Source organism: Corvus cornix, chromosome 4, assembly GCF_000738735.6.
Source record: "Corvus cornix cornix isolate S_Up_H32 chromosome 4, ASM73873v5, whole genome shotgun sequence".
Lineage (NCBI taxonomy): Eukaryota > Metazoa > Chordata > Aves > Passeriformes > Corvidae > Corvus > Corvus cornix.
Window position 1 is genome coordinate 63,813,029 of NC_046334.1, and position 15,583 is coordinate 63,828,611.

The window sequence follows — 15,583 nt, forward strand, 5'->3', positions numbered from 1 at the left end:
AGGGAAGGGATTGTGGTATGTGGCACAGCAACCCACAAACACAAGAAGTGCTAAGATGTGAACACAGATTTACTCCTACATGCTTCTAAAAAAAGAATCTTCAAAGATTGTGCCATCTAAAATGGCACAATCAACACTGTTTCTGTTGTTAGGTTTTTTGTGTTTGCTTCTTTTTTTTAACACTCTAGTTAATTGAATGCAAGCATATATCATCACACAAGAATGACTTTTTTTGTCCACTATTCTGCTTGATTATTTACTTCTGCCTTACAACCAAGAGAAAGACAATATGAACTGAACCTTGTGTTTACTGCATTTACTAATTTTTAGCTAATAACTAATTTTTCATAATTTATTTTCACAAGCTTCACATACAGATCTAATCTTTTCCATCGCATTTCCTTCCTGCAATTAATTTAATCTTATAACAGCAATAAAATCCTGTCAAACACTTATTAACTGTCTAACACACAGAAACTCTAAGTATTTCCACAAATCCCAGCTCATCCTTCACCATCCTTGCAGCCTATTCCCACAGTATTCCACCACCAAATCACAGGTAATTTTCTGCAATCTCATTTCTACACTTTTGTCCTGTCTGACAGAGTCATTCTGACTCAATAATCAATTCATCTGCTGAAATCAAAAGGCAATAGGGTTTATTATGATGCTGTCCAAATTCCTCTTTGGCCATTGCAGTGCATGCAGCATTTACCATGAAATAGGAAAAGGAATTTAATCTCCACATATCAGGAAAAAGCTCAAGTTGAAAAGTTCAAATGTGATGAGGAGGCTTTACAAAGTTTTCTAAGGCTGACAAGACTTAGAACATTTTTTTTTGGATAAACTCAAAATGCTCCAGAAGTTAAGTTTGCCATTAAACTCTCAAAACAGCAATGCAGACATGGATCCAAGTTAAATGTGTAAGTTTAAAACTAAAAGTTAGGGTTCCTTTCAATTCAAATTGCCATCTTTTAGTACTGTTAAATAAGAGAGGGCTAGAGTTAGCAATACCACCAGAAATATGAATGAGCCAGAGCAGCAGGGGGAAACTAGGTACATCCAGCTTATAAATCTGTATGGTGACATCTCAGAATGAAAACCACTTTGCACTCTGCACACCCTCGGTGTCTGCAAGCTGTTCTTACACCAGCAGCAGTGGGTGTGAGACATGACAAGTTCCTACTTCACTTGGTTACTCTATACTTCCTATATTAACCTGGGAGCACTGGACGCAAACCGAAAGGGCCTTTGGTCGGGGAGATGCCGCGGACGATGCAGTCGAACAGGAAGCTGATCTGCTCCCCTTCAGCACAAGAGAGGAAAAAAACACCAGCCCCTGCAAGAAAGCACAACATAAATATGTGTGGTTTTCACCTGGAAACACTAGAAATATACTTTGCTAAAGCTATTTATGACATAGGAATCAAAAGAGTTTTCAGTGCAAGCCATGAAAAGAACTAAACAAGACGTTCTCCTGGGAAAAGAAATAAAAAATTCAGATCAGCACACACACACTATAACACAAACATACATGTAAATTCAATAGCTGTCTAATAATTTATGTTAATTTTATGACATTCAGGCACTTAGAGTAATGTCCTAGAATCATAGAATGGATTGGGTTGGAAACGGCCTTAAACATATCTAGTTCCAATCCCCCCGAACTGTCAAAACAGACACCTTATTCTCAATAGCTGTCCAGGTCTTTTATTCTTATTTATCCCTAAAATTTTGTAGGTCAAACAGAACTAGGCAGGAACTGTCAGGGATATTTAAAGTGTCTTCAAAAGAATGAACCAAGTTAATTCTACTTTTAACTAGTTTGAAGCAAAAGGAGTTTTTTATATACCAACAAATTAGAATTTGGTTATATTGCTGGATTATGGCATAAATTTTCCTAGACTAAGTCCTATATGTCTATTATTAACAGAACGTAACACAACTCCACAGGTTGTCATCAGATCTTTACCCTTTGCTCTATTCTGATATTTGCTTTCCATTCATTAAGAATAGCCCCAAGCAAAATTAGAATGAGAATCACTAAATAAACAAACAAGTTATGAGCTCCATGATACATGGCTACATGAAAAACATGAAAGACTAGAAGGGCTCCTCAGAACATTTTATTAATTGGTAGTCCAAATATAAATCTCATCAGGAAAAAAAAAATATTATCTTAAAACATCAGGCAAAAACCACTCCAGTAACGAGCAATTTCAGGGAAATAATACTTCAATCCCAGAAAAAAAAAAAAAAGGAAATTAAATTAGTATATAGACTTTGAAGTGCTGTCACTTCACCAGAGCCATGCATACAAGAAAACTTTAATACCAAATCTAGACCTGTAGCAAGGTTTTGCATATTACTTTCCTTGTGACTCAGGCCCCTAACCTGGACATGTGTTTGACTTCTGCAGATCTCTAGCCACTTCAGGGTTGCATACATATTTTTTCCCATTTTACTCAAAGCAGCAGAGCTGATCTTGACCAGAATGACTGCATCCCCATCACTTTCCAAACATATACCCTGTCATATCCAACAGGATACTCACATTTCACTTAAGCAATGGATACACTTTTGACAACTTGACAAATGGCTGTGGGATTCAAACAAAAGGGATAATAGAGAGTGGACCACAAGCCACAATAACTATTTTAGTAAATTAGGTATGACCAGCAAGCTGTAAACTGACCTCTCTAGGAAAAACATATTCTGGTCCACACTTTTTTATCACTCTCAACTTATGTCACATCTGAGTCTCTGCCAGTTCTGCTTAAATCTATTCAAGACAACACAGTTAGAGGCATCTTCCTAACTTGATTTGTCACTCCACCACATTTGCATCTCTTCAGATCTTGCCTATCAAAAATTCTTCAGCCAAAGAAACATGAACACACCTTGGCTTCAGGATCTGATACCATCTAGGAGACTACAACACTAATCACACAGTCTGACACGTATGAAGGTTTCTGCTGGTGACTCACTTGCAGCCTTGCCCCATTTCCCCTCCCCAAGAGATGCCAAAGTCAGAGAACATTTTATTAGGATAAAAAAAACCCCGAGTGCAATGTATTCAGGAATTATTTGAAATTCAGCTTTTTCTTTGAGCTGACTTCTCCTCCCCACACAGAATAGAGGGAGTCTACAGAAAAATGACCTTTGCATTCCAAGCATCATAAGCAAGCAGGATAGAGACAGTATAGCAGAGGACATCCATGTCTCAAGCACAGTGATATACAATGTGGCTTGATAATTCACCAGAATCCTACACCTCCCTGCTGCCACTCAGGCAAAAAAAAAAAGATTCCTCAAATATTTCTGTACATGAAGAGTACATCTGGACCACTTTGTTCTTTTATCACCTTTGTCAAGAGTAACTTAAACTCCTAAGAGGCTCGACAAGCCTCTGACTTTAATGGAAACAAAGAAAGTAAATGTGTGCATGTGAGCTGGCTGCTTAACTCAAAGGATTTTTTCTGCAAATAACTATAGGTCATTTGGAAATCCCAAAACCAAATGTGATGTCCTTTATATAACCGGTGCAAACAGTGTATGTCCATGTGCATGTGGACACAAATCCAACATAAACATACAGTAATTTCTTTGTAGATTCTACTATTCATGTGAGCACCTTAATTGCTGACTGACTCACAGGAAACATTTTCTTTCTTGTTTTGGTAGGTAGAACTAGATTGCAAGGGAAGGAAGCAGTCTGAGGGTCCTTGACAAAACATCAAGTGAGATGAATGAGTAGGCAAGGCTTAACTAAGTAATGTTCTAAAAGCATACATAAAAGCAAGCAATTATATTTCTTTTTTTCTTTCTTGAGACAACTGAGAAATTCACAACTGGAAATTACATATCTCAGTCATGTGTTAGAACAGGCTTGGTTCATAGGCATTTAGAAGCCAAGGAATATGTGGTATGCATCACTGTAATACCATGCAGCTGTTCACCAGACTGAAGGGCTGACTCAACTCTCTCCATGGGCTAATAGACTTGGTGAAAAGCAGCCTCCAACCACTTGCACAAGACTGAAACACTCAGCCAGTCCTCTCTGGCAGTCAGCAGTAAAGCATTGTACAGTCCCTCAAACATTCAAGACAAGCTGCCAATTTCATAAAACTTCCAAGTAATACTTAATCTTGCCAATGTTGATTTTAACTTACCATATTAAAAAAGCAAACCCATGGGCAAATACACTTTCAAAATGGACAATGGCCAAAAATTACTTCAATTTCTGTAGTGTGTGTAAAAGCAGGGAGGAGGAGTCAGTCCCTTCCCATTACTACTCCTAGCAGGTGCTAGACAATACTAGAGCCTGAAGCCTTTTAGCTGCAGGACAGGTAGGAACCACGGCAGCTCATTCCATGGCAAGCAGCATGTCATCCAACCTTGGCCTTGAGCAGCCCCCTTCAGAGTGTATCTCACACTGCACTTCCCTCTGGGGAAAATGACAAAGGGTATTCCTATTACTGCCAACTAAGATATGGGCATGACTACTAAAAACAGATAAATAGAGGTAACAATGTTGGTTGCCTGCAGTAGGCCTAAGTAGGAGACAGCACAGAATACCCACAAGTAAACAGAAGTTTCAATCTACGCAACCCAGGATCCTCCAAAAAATTCCAGATCTTGCCCCTGTCTAACCACCCCTACTACTTCTAAATTTCAAATAAATGCAGAAGTGGAAACAAGAAAGGAAAGAAGGAAAGAAGTACCAAATTTTATCAAAACACCAGAACAATCACAGAAATACTCCTACTTATCTTGCAATTAGCATTTTTTCTTTCAAAGGGCACGAAGGGTCCTACAAGTTCCTTTCTTCAAGGAGATGCTGTCAGAAAATATGAGGCAGCTTTAAACCTGGCTCTGGAAGCTAATTCTGAAGCACTTGAACATTGGAGAGACTGAATTCTCACAGTGTTAACGTGCCCTCTTATGAGCCCACTTGAATTTTTTCCCACTGACCTCCAAGTGAAGATTCTCTTAGCAACTGGTCATTTTAACTGGTGCACCCTAATTGAGCTGGGAACTTGGGAAAGTGGGAGGCTCCCTTTTTCCAGCCTGTTCCTCTATGTAAACCTCTCAATTGACTGCTAGGCCAAGACGTCTGCTTTTTTACAAAAGGAATGTGTGACTAAGCTTCAGCTACAGAGAGAACAAAATTTTGGCCCAGAAAATAAATTCTTTGCAGCTTTCTGAAGCAGAAAAAAGTATTTTTTTAATCTCTAGCAATATTTTGATGTTAAGAGCAAGAGGAGTTCAGAATGTAAATGCTTTTCTTCCTATTTATGAATAAACTTGTGTAAACCATCTTGACAATGCTCCTAGATTTAATGTTTGAAATCTCAGCATTATCTCAGATGGTTTCCCTCTGCCTGGATTGAGTACCAAAGCCTTTGGAGTTGAACTAAACTGGTACTAAGCAACAGAACATAATGAAGTATTTTATATTTATGAAAATTTTTGTGAGGAAGCAAGAAACAGAAAGCTAAAACAAATATCCTTTTAGACCTCAGATCTACCATAGACACATCCAAAAAAGCTCTGCTTCAGTTTGGGGCTTCATGTGTTTTATTACGGAGAGGAGAGGCAATCAAACCACAAAATTATTGGTTCCTTTTAATTAGGTATTTATTACTATGATATTTAAACCTTAAATTCACTAATCCTCTGCCTTCAGAGCTCCACAGGATGAATGTGAGCAAAGATATGGTTTAACCTGTAGGAAAGTAACATTAATAATAGAGTCTGCATAATATTATACTACACTTACATGACAGGGTAATGGAGAGCACTTTTGTTCAGGAATGAAAACAACTTCTGTAATAACATATCAATGTTTTTCCTGAACACTACTTGTTTGCTTCAAGAATTCCAGAGGACTGAGGTAAAAGAGTGATACCTGAAGAAAGATGGTATTTCTCTTTACCAACACACTTCTGTCAAGAATAACCAGGGTTATATTTTTCTTTAGGTTCTATTTTCAAAAAGCATTTTCTTATAGTGGCAGTATTAAACCAAGTGTTTAGACTAAACACATATTTAAATGTTGTAATGCCTGAGGATATGTTTGACTGCTTAGTTAAGGGCAGTAACTCCTTTAACAAGATCAGCTTCAACTTGTAAAAAGTTTCCAACTGTGACAGGCTATTTTGTACCAAAATGACTATGCTGTTCTTCTCTTTGAATGCACACATGCAGGGGGAAAGGCAAAAATACCCTTTTGTGGCAGCTGAAGAGTCTCAGCTATCAACACACACATTTCTTAAGGATGATCCACAAGGTAGTGGGTCCCTTTCCAAAGCACTTTCCTAATTCTATTCACGTGTAACCTAAAAAAAAAAAAATTATATTTTTAAAAGCATGTACACAGGAGATCTACTGATGACTTTCTGTTTCTTACCAGAAACTAGTGTAAGTTTAAGGGAGGAAAAAAAAAAAAAAGAAAACTCACCACAGATAATTCAGATTCCATCACCTACAGTTCCTCATTTCACAGAATCAATTAGGCTGGAAAAGACCCCTGACATAATCGAGTCCAACCTTTGACTGGACACCACCATGTCAACTAAATGCCATGTCCAGTCATTTCTTAAACACCTCTAGGGATGATGACCACCACCTCTCTGGGCAGCCCATTTCAAAGCTTGACAACCCTTTCTGTGTAGAAATTCCTCTCAAAGTCCATCCTAAACCTCCCCTAGCACAGCTTGAGGCCATTTCCTCTCCTCCTGTTCTTTGCTGCCTGGGAGAGGAGACCGATCCCCGCCTGGCCACACCTTCCTGTCAGGTCAGAAAAAGGTCAGGAACTTGGGTTTCCCACTCCATAGAAGTATGGTAACCAGAATTAACATGCAGAGCAACAGTATGCAAGTCTCAGGAAGAATATATCTGGATTTGGACCAACTCTGAAATCTTCTAATTTTTCAGTTTGTTAATTGAAGAAAGTATGCAGGTCAAACAACTTCACATCCAAACTCACAATCTGCATACCCACTTATACTCACAGATCATCAATTCAGCATGGCTTCAAACTCTGCTCATGAAATTAAAACCTTATGAATATAAACCTAATGATATGTGTTATTATACCTGTGCATTAATTAACTTTCCATTTCAGGTCTTGCATACAAACTCTATATTTTATCTGAAGCGAGGATTTGAGAAGTACTAAATTGGCCATTGGAACAAGAGATTTCTCTCCATCTAAAGGTGTATCTTAGCTACTTGGATATAGAAATTAGCTTCAGCTCGCTTGCTTTCATTTTGACCCCAAAAATCACACAGCCCCACCCCATAAAGTTACAAAGCTACTAACAGGGAAGGGACCAGACAGTTGTCTAACTTTTAGGAACAAAAAGTCCTCTATGGGATTTAGAAATTAGCCTTTACACAATGAGAACATCGATGCTGCCTGTAACCTCAAAGCTCCATATCACTTTCTCCTTAGCAAACAACAAAATAATTAATCATAATTTAATAATCTGAACATTAAACCATTTTACCTTATCGCTTGCATAACACAAGCCATAAAAATTCATTACCTTATTTTTGCTCTCTGTTCAATAGCAGCTTTTGACTAAACATCTTCTGGAGCGCCACAGGCCGATTTTCAGCCAGGACTCCACACAGTCACATTTCTACTGAACACCAGGGTTGAAGCCTGCTCAGAACAGGCTGCCTGTATGACAAAGTAGCACAGCTGGTTCTGCAGTCTCCACTTGAAATGAGAGTGCATTTACACTTCTGCAAAAGGCATCAAGCAACATTTAGAAGACAGGTTCCATTTGTACTTACAGAAGCCGCACCTGGTACCCCCTTCAAAGATGAATCCATTCGGGACAGCTCCATACCGACGCAGATCTGAGAGCTTCCACTGCCCCATGACACTGGGAGGAAGGTCTTTCACAAGGACAAGGATGTCATTGCAGAAATGCAGAGTAGCAGGCCCACTCTCTAGTTTTGTGCCAGGGGCTACAAACACTTGAAATCTATGAACTTTCAAATAAGGAAAAAAAAAAATTACTACAGGATATATAAGTGTTGCGTAAGTCATTCTGTTCAGCTGTGGTACTTGGACCAAGCCCTGCCCACACCATGAGAGTCTGCCATAAAGACCTGGAGGCCAGATAGCCACAGGTAAGTAGCTGTAAGACCATTACTCCCTATTATGCCAGTTTAGGATTGGAAAAAATCCATCATATCTTGGCTTAATGCTACAAATTATTAAAGTTGCAATGCTGCACTAATTTCTCCTAAATCTTCCACGCCAACCCTATGTCAGATTAGTCAGTATCCAGCCTAGACTTCACATACCTCTTCGATCCTTGCATCATTACATGGGTTGCTTTCTGTCTCCTCCTCTAACCTGTGTCTCTCCTTTCCTACATCCATGCACACAAATGACATGGTGCTCAAGGAATCCAAAAGCCAAGATTCAAAGAATTAAGCAAGTTCTAACCAGGCCTCTATCGCTGACTCATTTGCAACCTTTAATAAACTGCTTCACTTCCTCCCTAGCAGTAAAATGAGGAAAATTACATTTTTCCACCTTTGTGATTTTTTCAGGAGTTGGTGATGGTAGATGCCCAGACATTTAAAATTACTAGGAAACTGAGTGATTTATAGGTAACAAACACTTTTAGATGTCAGTTAATTTTTCACATTTCACATCCTGAATTTTAAATCAGTGGAGAAATAAAAAGGAACACCTATCTCATCCAAGTTTACAAAATCCAGGTTCAAATCCCAACTCCAGTATTGCAGTATCTTTACCTAAAGTAGCAGTTGTTCTAGGCTGGTCTCCCATTTTCTTCCAGGACTAATGCATTCTGAATAATAAGTTATTGGGATCATTTCAAGAGCTCAAATCTCAGTGTTTCAAAGGGAGCAATTTAAGTGAGCAAGCATATAATTCTCAAACAATTGTTTTGACTTCCACTACTGCTCTAGTTTCTTTCATATTGTGATCAGAGACAAAAAATAAAAACAATGAAACAAAATAAAAACAAAAAACCAACAAAACAAAATAAAAACAAAAACCACAACAAATCAAGAAAAAAAAAGGAACAACACTTGTCTTGGTAGAGGGAAGCATCGAGACTATTCTATTTCCAGGAGGAAAGAAAGCACATAGATTTGGCTTTTAGTTATGCATCAAAGATCACACAAACAGCTCCCTGCCTATGAAATCTACAGGGTAACTTCCAGATACTCTCAGCTCTTACATCCACTCTTCCCTGTTTCTTGCCCATGCTTCTTCAAGCATCACGAATTTCATCTAGGTCTGAGTCTTGCTTCTCATCTAACTACTTGCTATATTCTTAGTCACGATCCGAGCTGTAAGCCAACTCCTCATCTATGACATGCATTTGGTAAGTTCCCTAAGGCTCCAGCAGAATTAGCCACAAAGTCATTCGAGTGAAATGTGCAAGGAGACAGAGATAGATCTAACTAACCACAGCTCTACTTACAGCTCTGCCAGTAGCACTGCTAGGGAGCAAATCAATAGTCACACGATGTCCCCTTTTGGGCACGCAGTTGTTACGCAATCTGCTTAAACATAAGCTATGAAAAAGACAGCAAAACCATTGTGGTCAATAACACTCAGAAAGGAATCTTTAATGTCATTTGGACTCCTCTGCTCAGTTAACTCTGCCCAGTATTTTGCTGGCAATTAAACCATGGGAGAAGCAGCATCAAGATTCTTTCTACTTCATAAATGAGGAATGGAGCTCACTCTTCACACGATCGGTTGCAAGCTACAACAGCTGCTGAAAACAAAGAAGTCCAGCTCAAATTCTAGACCACTGTCAAAAAACAGCATACCCAAATCTGAACAAAGCCAAAGTACAGGAAAAATAATATTTGAACATGAAGTTTTTCCATATACTGCTTTTTTGGTAAATTGGAGTTCTCTTCAAAATTCTCCCCAGCCATTCACTTCCCCTAATCTATAAAAAAAATTTTGTGAAGACAGAGCTGAGTATATCCCTGAACAAAAGGTACTACTTAAATTCATCATTTCTTCAGCCCATCTTTTCCTTTTCACAGCTATGCACTGAGCTGCAGTATGCTAACTTCTCAAAGTTGTGGGCCCAAGCACATTTCAGGATTCACATCCACCTCATCTCCTAAAAACTGAGAGAAAACAATGGGAACTCCAGTGTGAACGCCTCCATTCTGTGGTCCTCATTCAAGAACAGTGTCAACTCCTTTCACTGTTTTTTTTTTTTGCTTCCCAGACTCTGAGGTCATCTCTCCCTAGCCTATTTTTATCATCCAGCCACCTTACTTTCAAGGCACACAAAGGCACCCTTACTACACTTTAAGAAAAACACCAGCCACCATCCTCTCTTCATCTACGTCTTCTCTCTTTTCTATTTCTGTCCCCTCAAACTAGACTCACTTTGACTTCATTATCCTAACTGAACATGCACTGGAAGACAAAACTCTGAAAAAAATTTCTATTCTTTGATTTATTCTCCTTCCCCTAAGCTTTTCTGCAATTAACTTTATACAAATTATTGCCAGTTCAACCAATTATTCTTGTTTTCTTCTGCATTTCTTCACCTCCACACACCACCTCTCCCACTTCACCTTTACTCCATGGCTGGACATGTCATAACCCAGTAGGCTCTATTCCTACTCATTCACATCTTTCCATGAAAAAAAACCTCTTCCCTGCTTTTGCATGTCCTCCAATCACAACCATAATTGTCACAGCCGGACTGAGGTTACTCCAGGACTGCATCAATGCAAGACCATAAAAAACAGACCTACTCTGTCATATTCAAATACTCCTTCAGCTTTTAGGACAAGTCTATGTTATATATAGATCCCAAACCTAGTTCAAAAAAAAAAAATAGCACTGGAAGACTATAGAGCTGTATCATCAAAGTGCACCAACTACTCCAGCTATTCATGCTTGTACTGTTCAGGAACCCCCTCTAACCTTTTCTGTTATGCAAGGCTCCATATTTGATAGCCCTGAGAGGTACATCCACACATCTCACTTCTGATAGTTCTAGATATTTTTACTGTAAAATTCCCAGGCCATCTTTCTACATATGTACTGCAAAGAAATGAGCCCACAAACCCAACAGATGGCAGAGCATATGTAACAAATGAAAAAGATTGCTAATGTGTGTCTCCCACACACCTACCCTCCTTCCCTAGTTATGACTAAACAAACATAAGACAGATACTATGGATTACCAACATTATCACTCTTTGTTCACCATGGTACATTTTAGAGCCGCTAATCAAGAAAGTAAAATAGAATGATGGAGAAAGGTGAAGCTAGGTGGAAAGAATGTGTCTGCACACCTTATTGCAAGAAGTCTCTTTCTGAAATGGAACACTAGCAGCAATGAGCTTTATCAGCAAACTGGGCCTGAACTGGCAAAGTTCTACTCAGGATCTCTTAATTCAGGCTCCCTCTGAGTCCCATTGCCAGAATCCCTGAGTCAATTGTAGCAACAGAAGTAGAAGTTTGATCACTTAGTTTCAAAGCTACACACTCTCAACGTCAAAATCAAAACCCCAAGTTAAGAGCTGTCATTATTCTCCATCAGTACTGGGTGGTACTGTAGTCAAAACCTATCATAAGGGATACCTGCTTTAACATCTAAGGGGGAGAACACTCTCAAATGAGTGACAATCTTGTCCTGAACTGTACCTTTTTATTTGCATTTTAGCTTCACTTTTCTTTGGTTTTTTACCCTGTGGAGGAAAAAAAAAAAAGTGTGAGAAGACAAAGGTTACCTTCCCCCAAACTGTAGCGTATTCGTACATCCCACGCGTACATTGTTTCCTTGTTCTCAAATCCCAACATCACAACTTGAGAGAGACAGATGATTGCGAGGGTGTGATTCAAGCCCTCATAGGAGAGCCCAGGATCCAAGCCACAGATGTCTTCTAAGGTCATGCTGCTCCTCTCCTTATGCCCTTTTGCTCGTTCAGATTTATCCTTGTACACCAGCATGAGCAAACAGTCTAAAAGAAGCAAAACTGTCAGAGATGATGAGGCAGAGCATAGACCATAACAAAGTTCTCAGCACTCTGCTGCAATACAAAGGTGCTTTAGACAACTGCAGGATCAGCTTGAGTAAGTCAATGTAAGACTCCTATTTCTTTTCCCAGCCCACCCCCAGGTAGTTGATAGTCCTTGTTTTCAGGAAGCAAACACTGAAGGCATGTTTCAAGGGTAATCTGCAGGCTCAGAAATAAGGAACCCAGTAATAAATCTTCCCTATTTTACTCAAAGTCCAGTGGCATTTCAGACCCTCTCCTGAGTCTGGCAGGGACTGACTCATTAATTCTGAACATTAGGAGCTATGCTGGGATGGCTGTTCACATTACAGACTCTAAAGACTGAGAGGCTATTGTTGTCTGTATTTTCATTAGAACATACTGAACCACAAATGAAATTCTTACAGTAGCTCACAGATTACCCAACCACTAAAGGGCGAGCCGACTGCATTGCAAGATTGTTACCATCAGCTCAGGTTTCCCAGTTAAATGCTACACAGCAGCCATTGCTAAAAACCATTATGTGCCATACCTTTTATTTATTTTTTAGTGTTTGCTTGTGACACTGATTGTTTTTAACCTTTTCCCAGAGGTGTTTATTACACAGTAACTATGCAGTGGAAGAAAGCAGTTCAAGTGCCACGGTCCCATGGCAAAAGCAAGCATTTCACAAGCAAACCCAAAGGCCAAGAGAAGGGGAGCGACCTCTCCCACCTTTTGCATTTCTGACAAAAGCAGCCCTCTTCCCCCTACATTCCTTTCCTATCACACAACACTCAGCTGTAGATGAAATTAATGGTCACTATCAAAGCTGCAACATCCACAGCTTAAGCTGACCTACAAACCACAAAAGAGAAAGACCCCCATGCACCATTTTATAAATATTGGGGGGTGGTGCTCCCAGCCCTGCTGAAGTGCCCTCACAGCTCTCAGATGGGCAAGGAACAGCCAAATCTCCACACAGATGAAAAATGACTGAAAGACTGAACTGTCTGCTAACTAATGCAGAGCTTTGCATGGATCCCCAATTGTCTTTGTGCACCTGTTAGCAAAAACAGCTGCAACCACGGTATTTAAACATTCTGCAATACAGTTGTGTGTCTGAAGAAAGAATGACTATGGTTTGCATACCAAGCAAAGCAAATCACCAGGGGCTTTTTGTATAAACCTGGCTAATTTAACTACAATAAAAAAATTTTTTTTTGAGGAATAAGCTACATTATCAGTCAGGCTCCTTCATCTACCCTTTCAAACTTGGCTTACTCAGGCTAGAAACTCAGGCCCATATTCATGGGTCTAGATAGCACCAGCTCTAGGACCAGATGCCCCTTCGCACAGGAAGGTTTCACAGATTCAGATGAGATACAGGTATTTAAAACACTAAAAAATTACCGTAACAATTCAGTTAACAAAGAATTAGTAAGAAGCCTTCAGTCTTTCTAGCAAGAGCCTAGAAAAGCTGCCATAATCCATTCTGCAGCAATGCAATTCACATTTTCTAAGTGTAGGCAACATTTAGCCCTGGAAAGATACACTTTTGGGCCCAAATGTTTTCCCTGTTGGGAATAGATGGGGAAACCTGAAGCCTACTTTTCCCTCTGCAGCAGTAAAACATCAACTCTGTGTAACGTTTTCAATTTCCCCTTCAGGAACATGGAAACGATCTTATTTTTTTTCTTCCTTAATTCAAAATGTCATTTTATTTTTAAATTGAAGTGAAATTTTCTGTCAAAACACTGATCAAAAATAACTACCGAGCTTACAGTGCCAGCTTTTTTTTTTTTTTACAGCCAGCAATCACCCTGAAGAAATAAGTTCCCCCCCCCAAAAAAAAAACAAAAAAAAAAAATTAGAAAGCGCATTTTGAACGGGCACCAAATCCTGTGGCTGTGCTTTGGAAAGTCACTTTTCCCGTTGTTTTTAGCCAGCAGCGGAGCTCGCCCCGAGGCCGGACGCGGCTCCCGGGCAGCGCAGCTCTGGGATGGCCCCGCCGAGGGCTCTGCGGGCACTCGCCCCGGGGAACCGGGCAAGCTGCGGGACCCCGAGCCCCGTTCCCACCGCCGAGCCCCTCTTACCTGCCACCGGGGAGGGCTTGCGCAGCACCAGCCACCTGCTCTTCCACTGCAACGAGAGGCAAAGGGACAGGGTTAGCCGGGGCCAGGCAGGGGAGAGCGAGCTCTCTCCCCTCCGGGAAGGGGGCGGCGGTCGGGGACCCCCGCGGGCCGAAGGGGCGCCGGGAGCAGGGACCTTTTTTCCGTCTCTCAACTTGACGTGACCCTCCACCACCACGGAATCCGTCATCTTCAGTCATGATTCCGGACAGCTGCGCCGGCTCTCTGCGCCCGCCCCGCGCTCCGGCCGCGCGAGGGGTCACTTCCAAAATAGCTTTATTAGGGCCCCGCGCGGGCGGGCGGCCAGCGCGGCACTGCCCGGCCCCCGACCTGCCGCCTGGGGAAAGGGGTCCGGGCACCGTCTCAATAATTCTTTGTTCACATGTTTTACTTCTCGGCTGGGGGGGGCGGGGGATTAATTATCTTTATTATTTTTTTCCTCACGGTGTCAGAGCGCGAGGCGCGGGCCGGGGCACGCGGAGCGCCGCACCCCCGCGCGAGCCGCCTCGGCGGATCCGCTCCGGGCGCGACCCCCGCCCTGATCCGGCTCCGGACTTTGCCGCTGACCGCAGGGCCTGCTCCACGCCCGGGCGGCCGCAAAGCCCGCACCGGATTTCCTTCGTGGAGCGGAGTCCGCCTCTGGCCAGCTGAAACACCCCCTCCCCGCACCTTCCTTATAATGCCCAATTTTCACTTTTCAGAAGTATAATTACAGCTCTCCTTGGCTCCCAGAAGACAGTGCCAACTACCCCAGATAAAAATACTCTTCTCGCTTTTTTTTTTCCTTCTTTGCAATGCAACTGTCACGAGATAACAACCCGCTTACACCAAACCCAGAGCAGCTACAATTAATAGAATAAGATGTGTTAATGATGTCCTCAGATTTATTTCCACCAGCAATGGACTAATTAGAGTCCATTATTCCAAAAATACTCCTGCTGCATCTTATTTGATGGTAATTAGTTCTTCAGGTTTTTTTTAAACAGCCCTACAGCACATTTTTGTTTCAGTAGCATAATAGAAGGGGGTTTTTTAGATGTTTGTATTTATTTCTTTCCTTTGGATTGGTCAGTTTGCATGGAATAACATACAATTTAATAAAACCATCTTTTAAGTGTATTTCATAATGAATTAGGGAAGTGTTTGTTCAACTGGCTTTGCATTCTAATTCAGTTTCAATATGGAGTTAGGAAAAACATCAGATAAAATTTCACTAGTACATTTGAGTTGGGTTTTCATTTTAACAAAGAAAAAATCACTTAAAGGGAGTGAAAAATATGGAGAATTAGTTTCCATGGGGTGATGCTCAACAGAAAGGCTGGAGGCAGATGCTGGAGTGCACCATAGGAATGTGACTGGTGTCAGGCTGTGAGAGGTCAGGATATCTCACATAACCTGGACATCTCCTTGCCACCCCTACTCTGCATTTA

The 15,583-nt window shown here is 40.9% G+C and overlaps 1 protein-coding gene across 3 annotated transcripts in view; it reads right to left on the reverse strand.

The window, feature by feature from the left end:
• The window catches only part of DOK7 (docking protein 7), a 59,108-nt gene extending 44,408 nt beyond the window's left edge, over positions 1 to 14,700 (reverse strand). The window contains exons 1-5 of one of the 3 annotated variants that reach the window (XM_039550822.1): positions 14,290 to 14,697; positions 14,118 to 14,163; positions 11,776 to 12,021; positions 7,807 to 8,007; positions 1,220 to 1,339 (exon numbers count right to left, since the gene is read on the reverse strand). In XM_039550822.1, coding sequence (XP_039406756.1) covers positions 1,220 to 1,339; positions 7,807 to 8,007; positions 11,776 to 12,021; positions 14,118 to 14,163; positions 14,290 to 14,343 — 667 coding nt within the window. In that variant the 5' untranslated portion in view covers positions 14,344 to 14,697. Of the gene's footprint in view, positions 1 to 1,219; positions 1,340 to 7,806; positions 8,008 to 11,775; positions 12,022 to 14,117 lie in introns of all 3 variants that reach the window. The other 2 variants (XM_039550823.1, XM_039550821.1) reach the window with 2 other exon arrangements.
• Between the last annotated feature and the right edge of the window lie 883 nt (positions 14,701 to 15,583).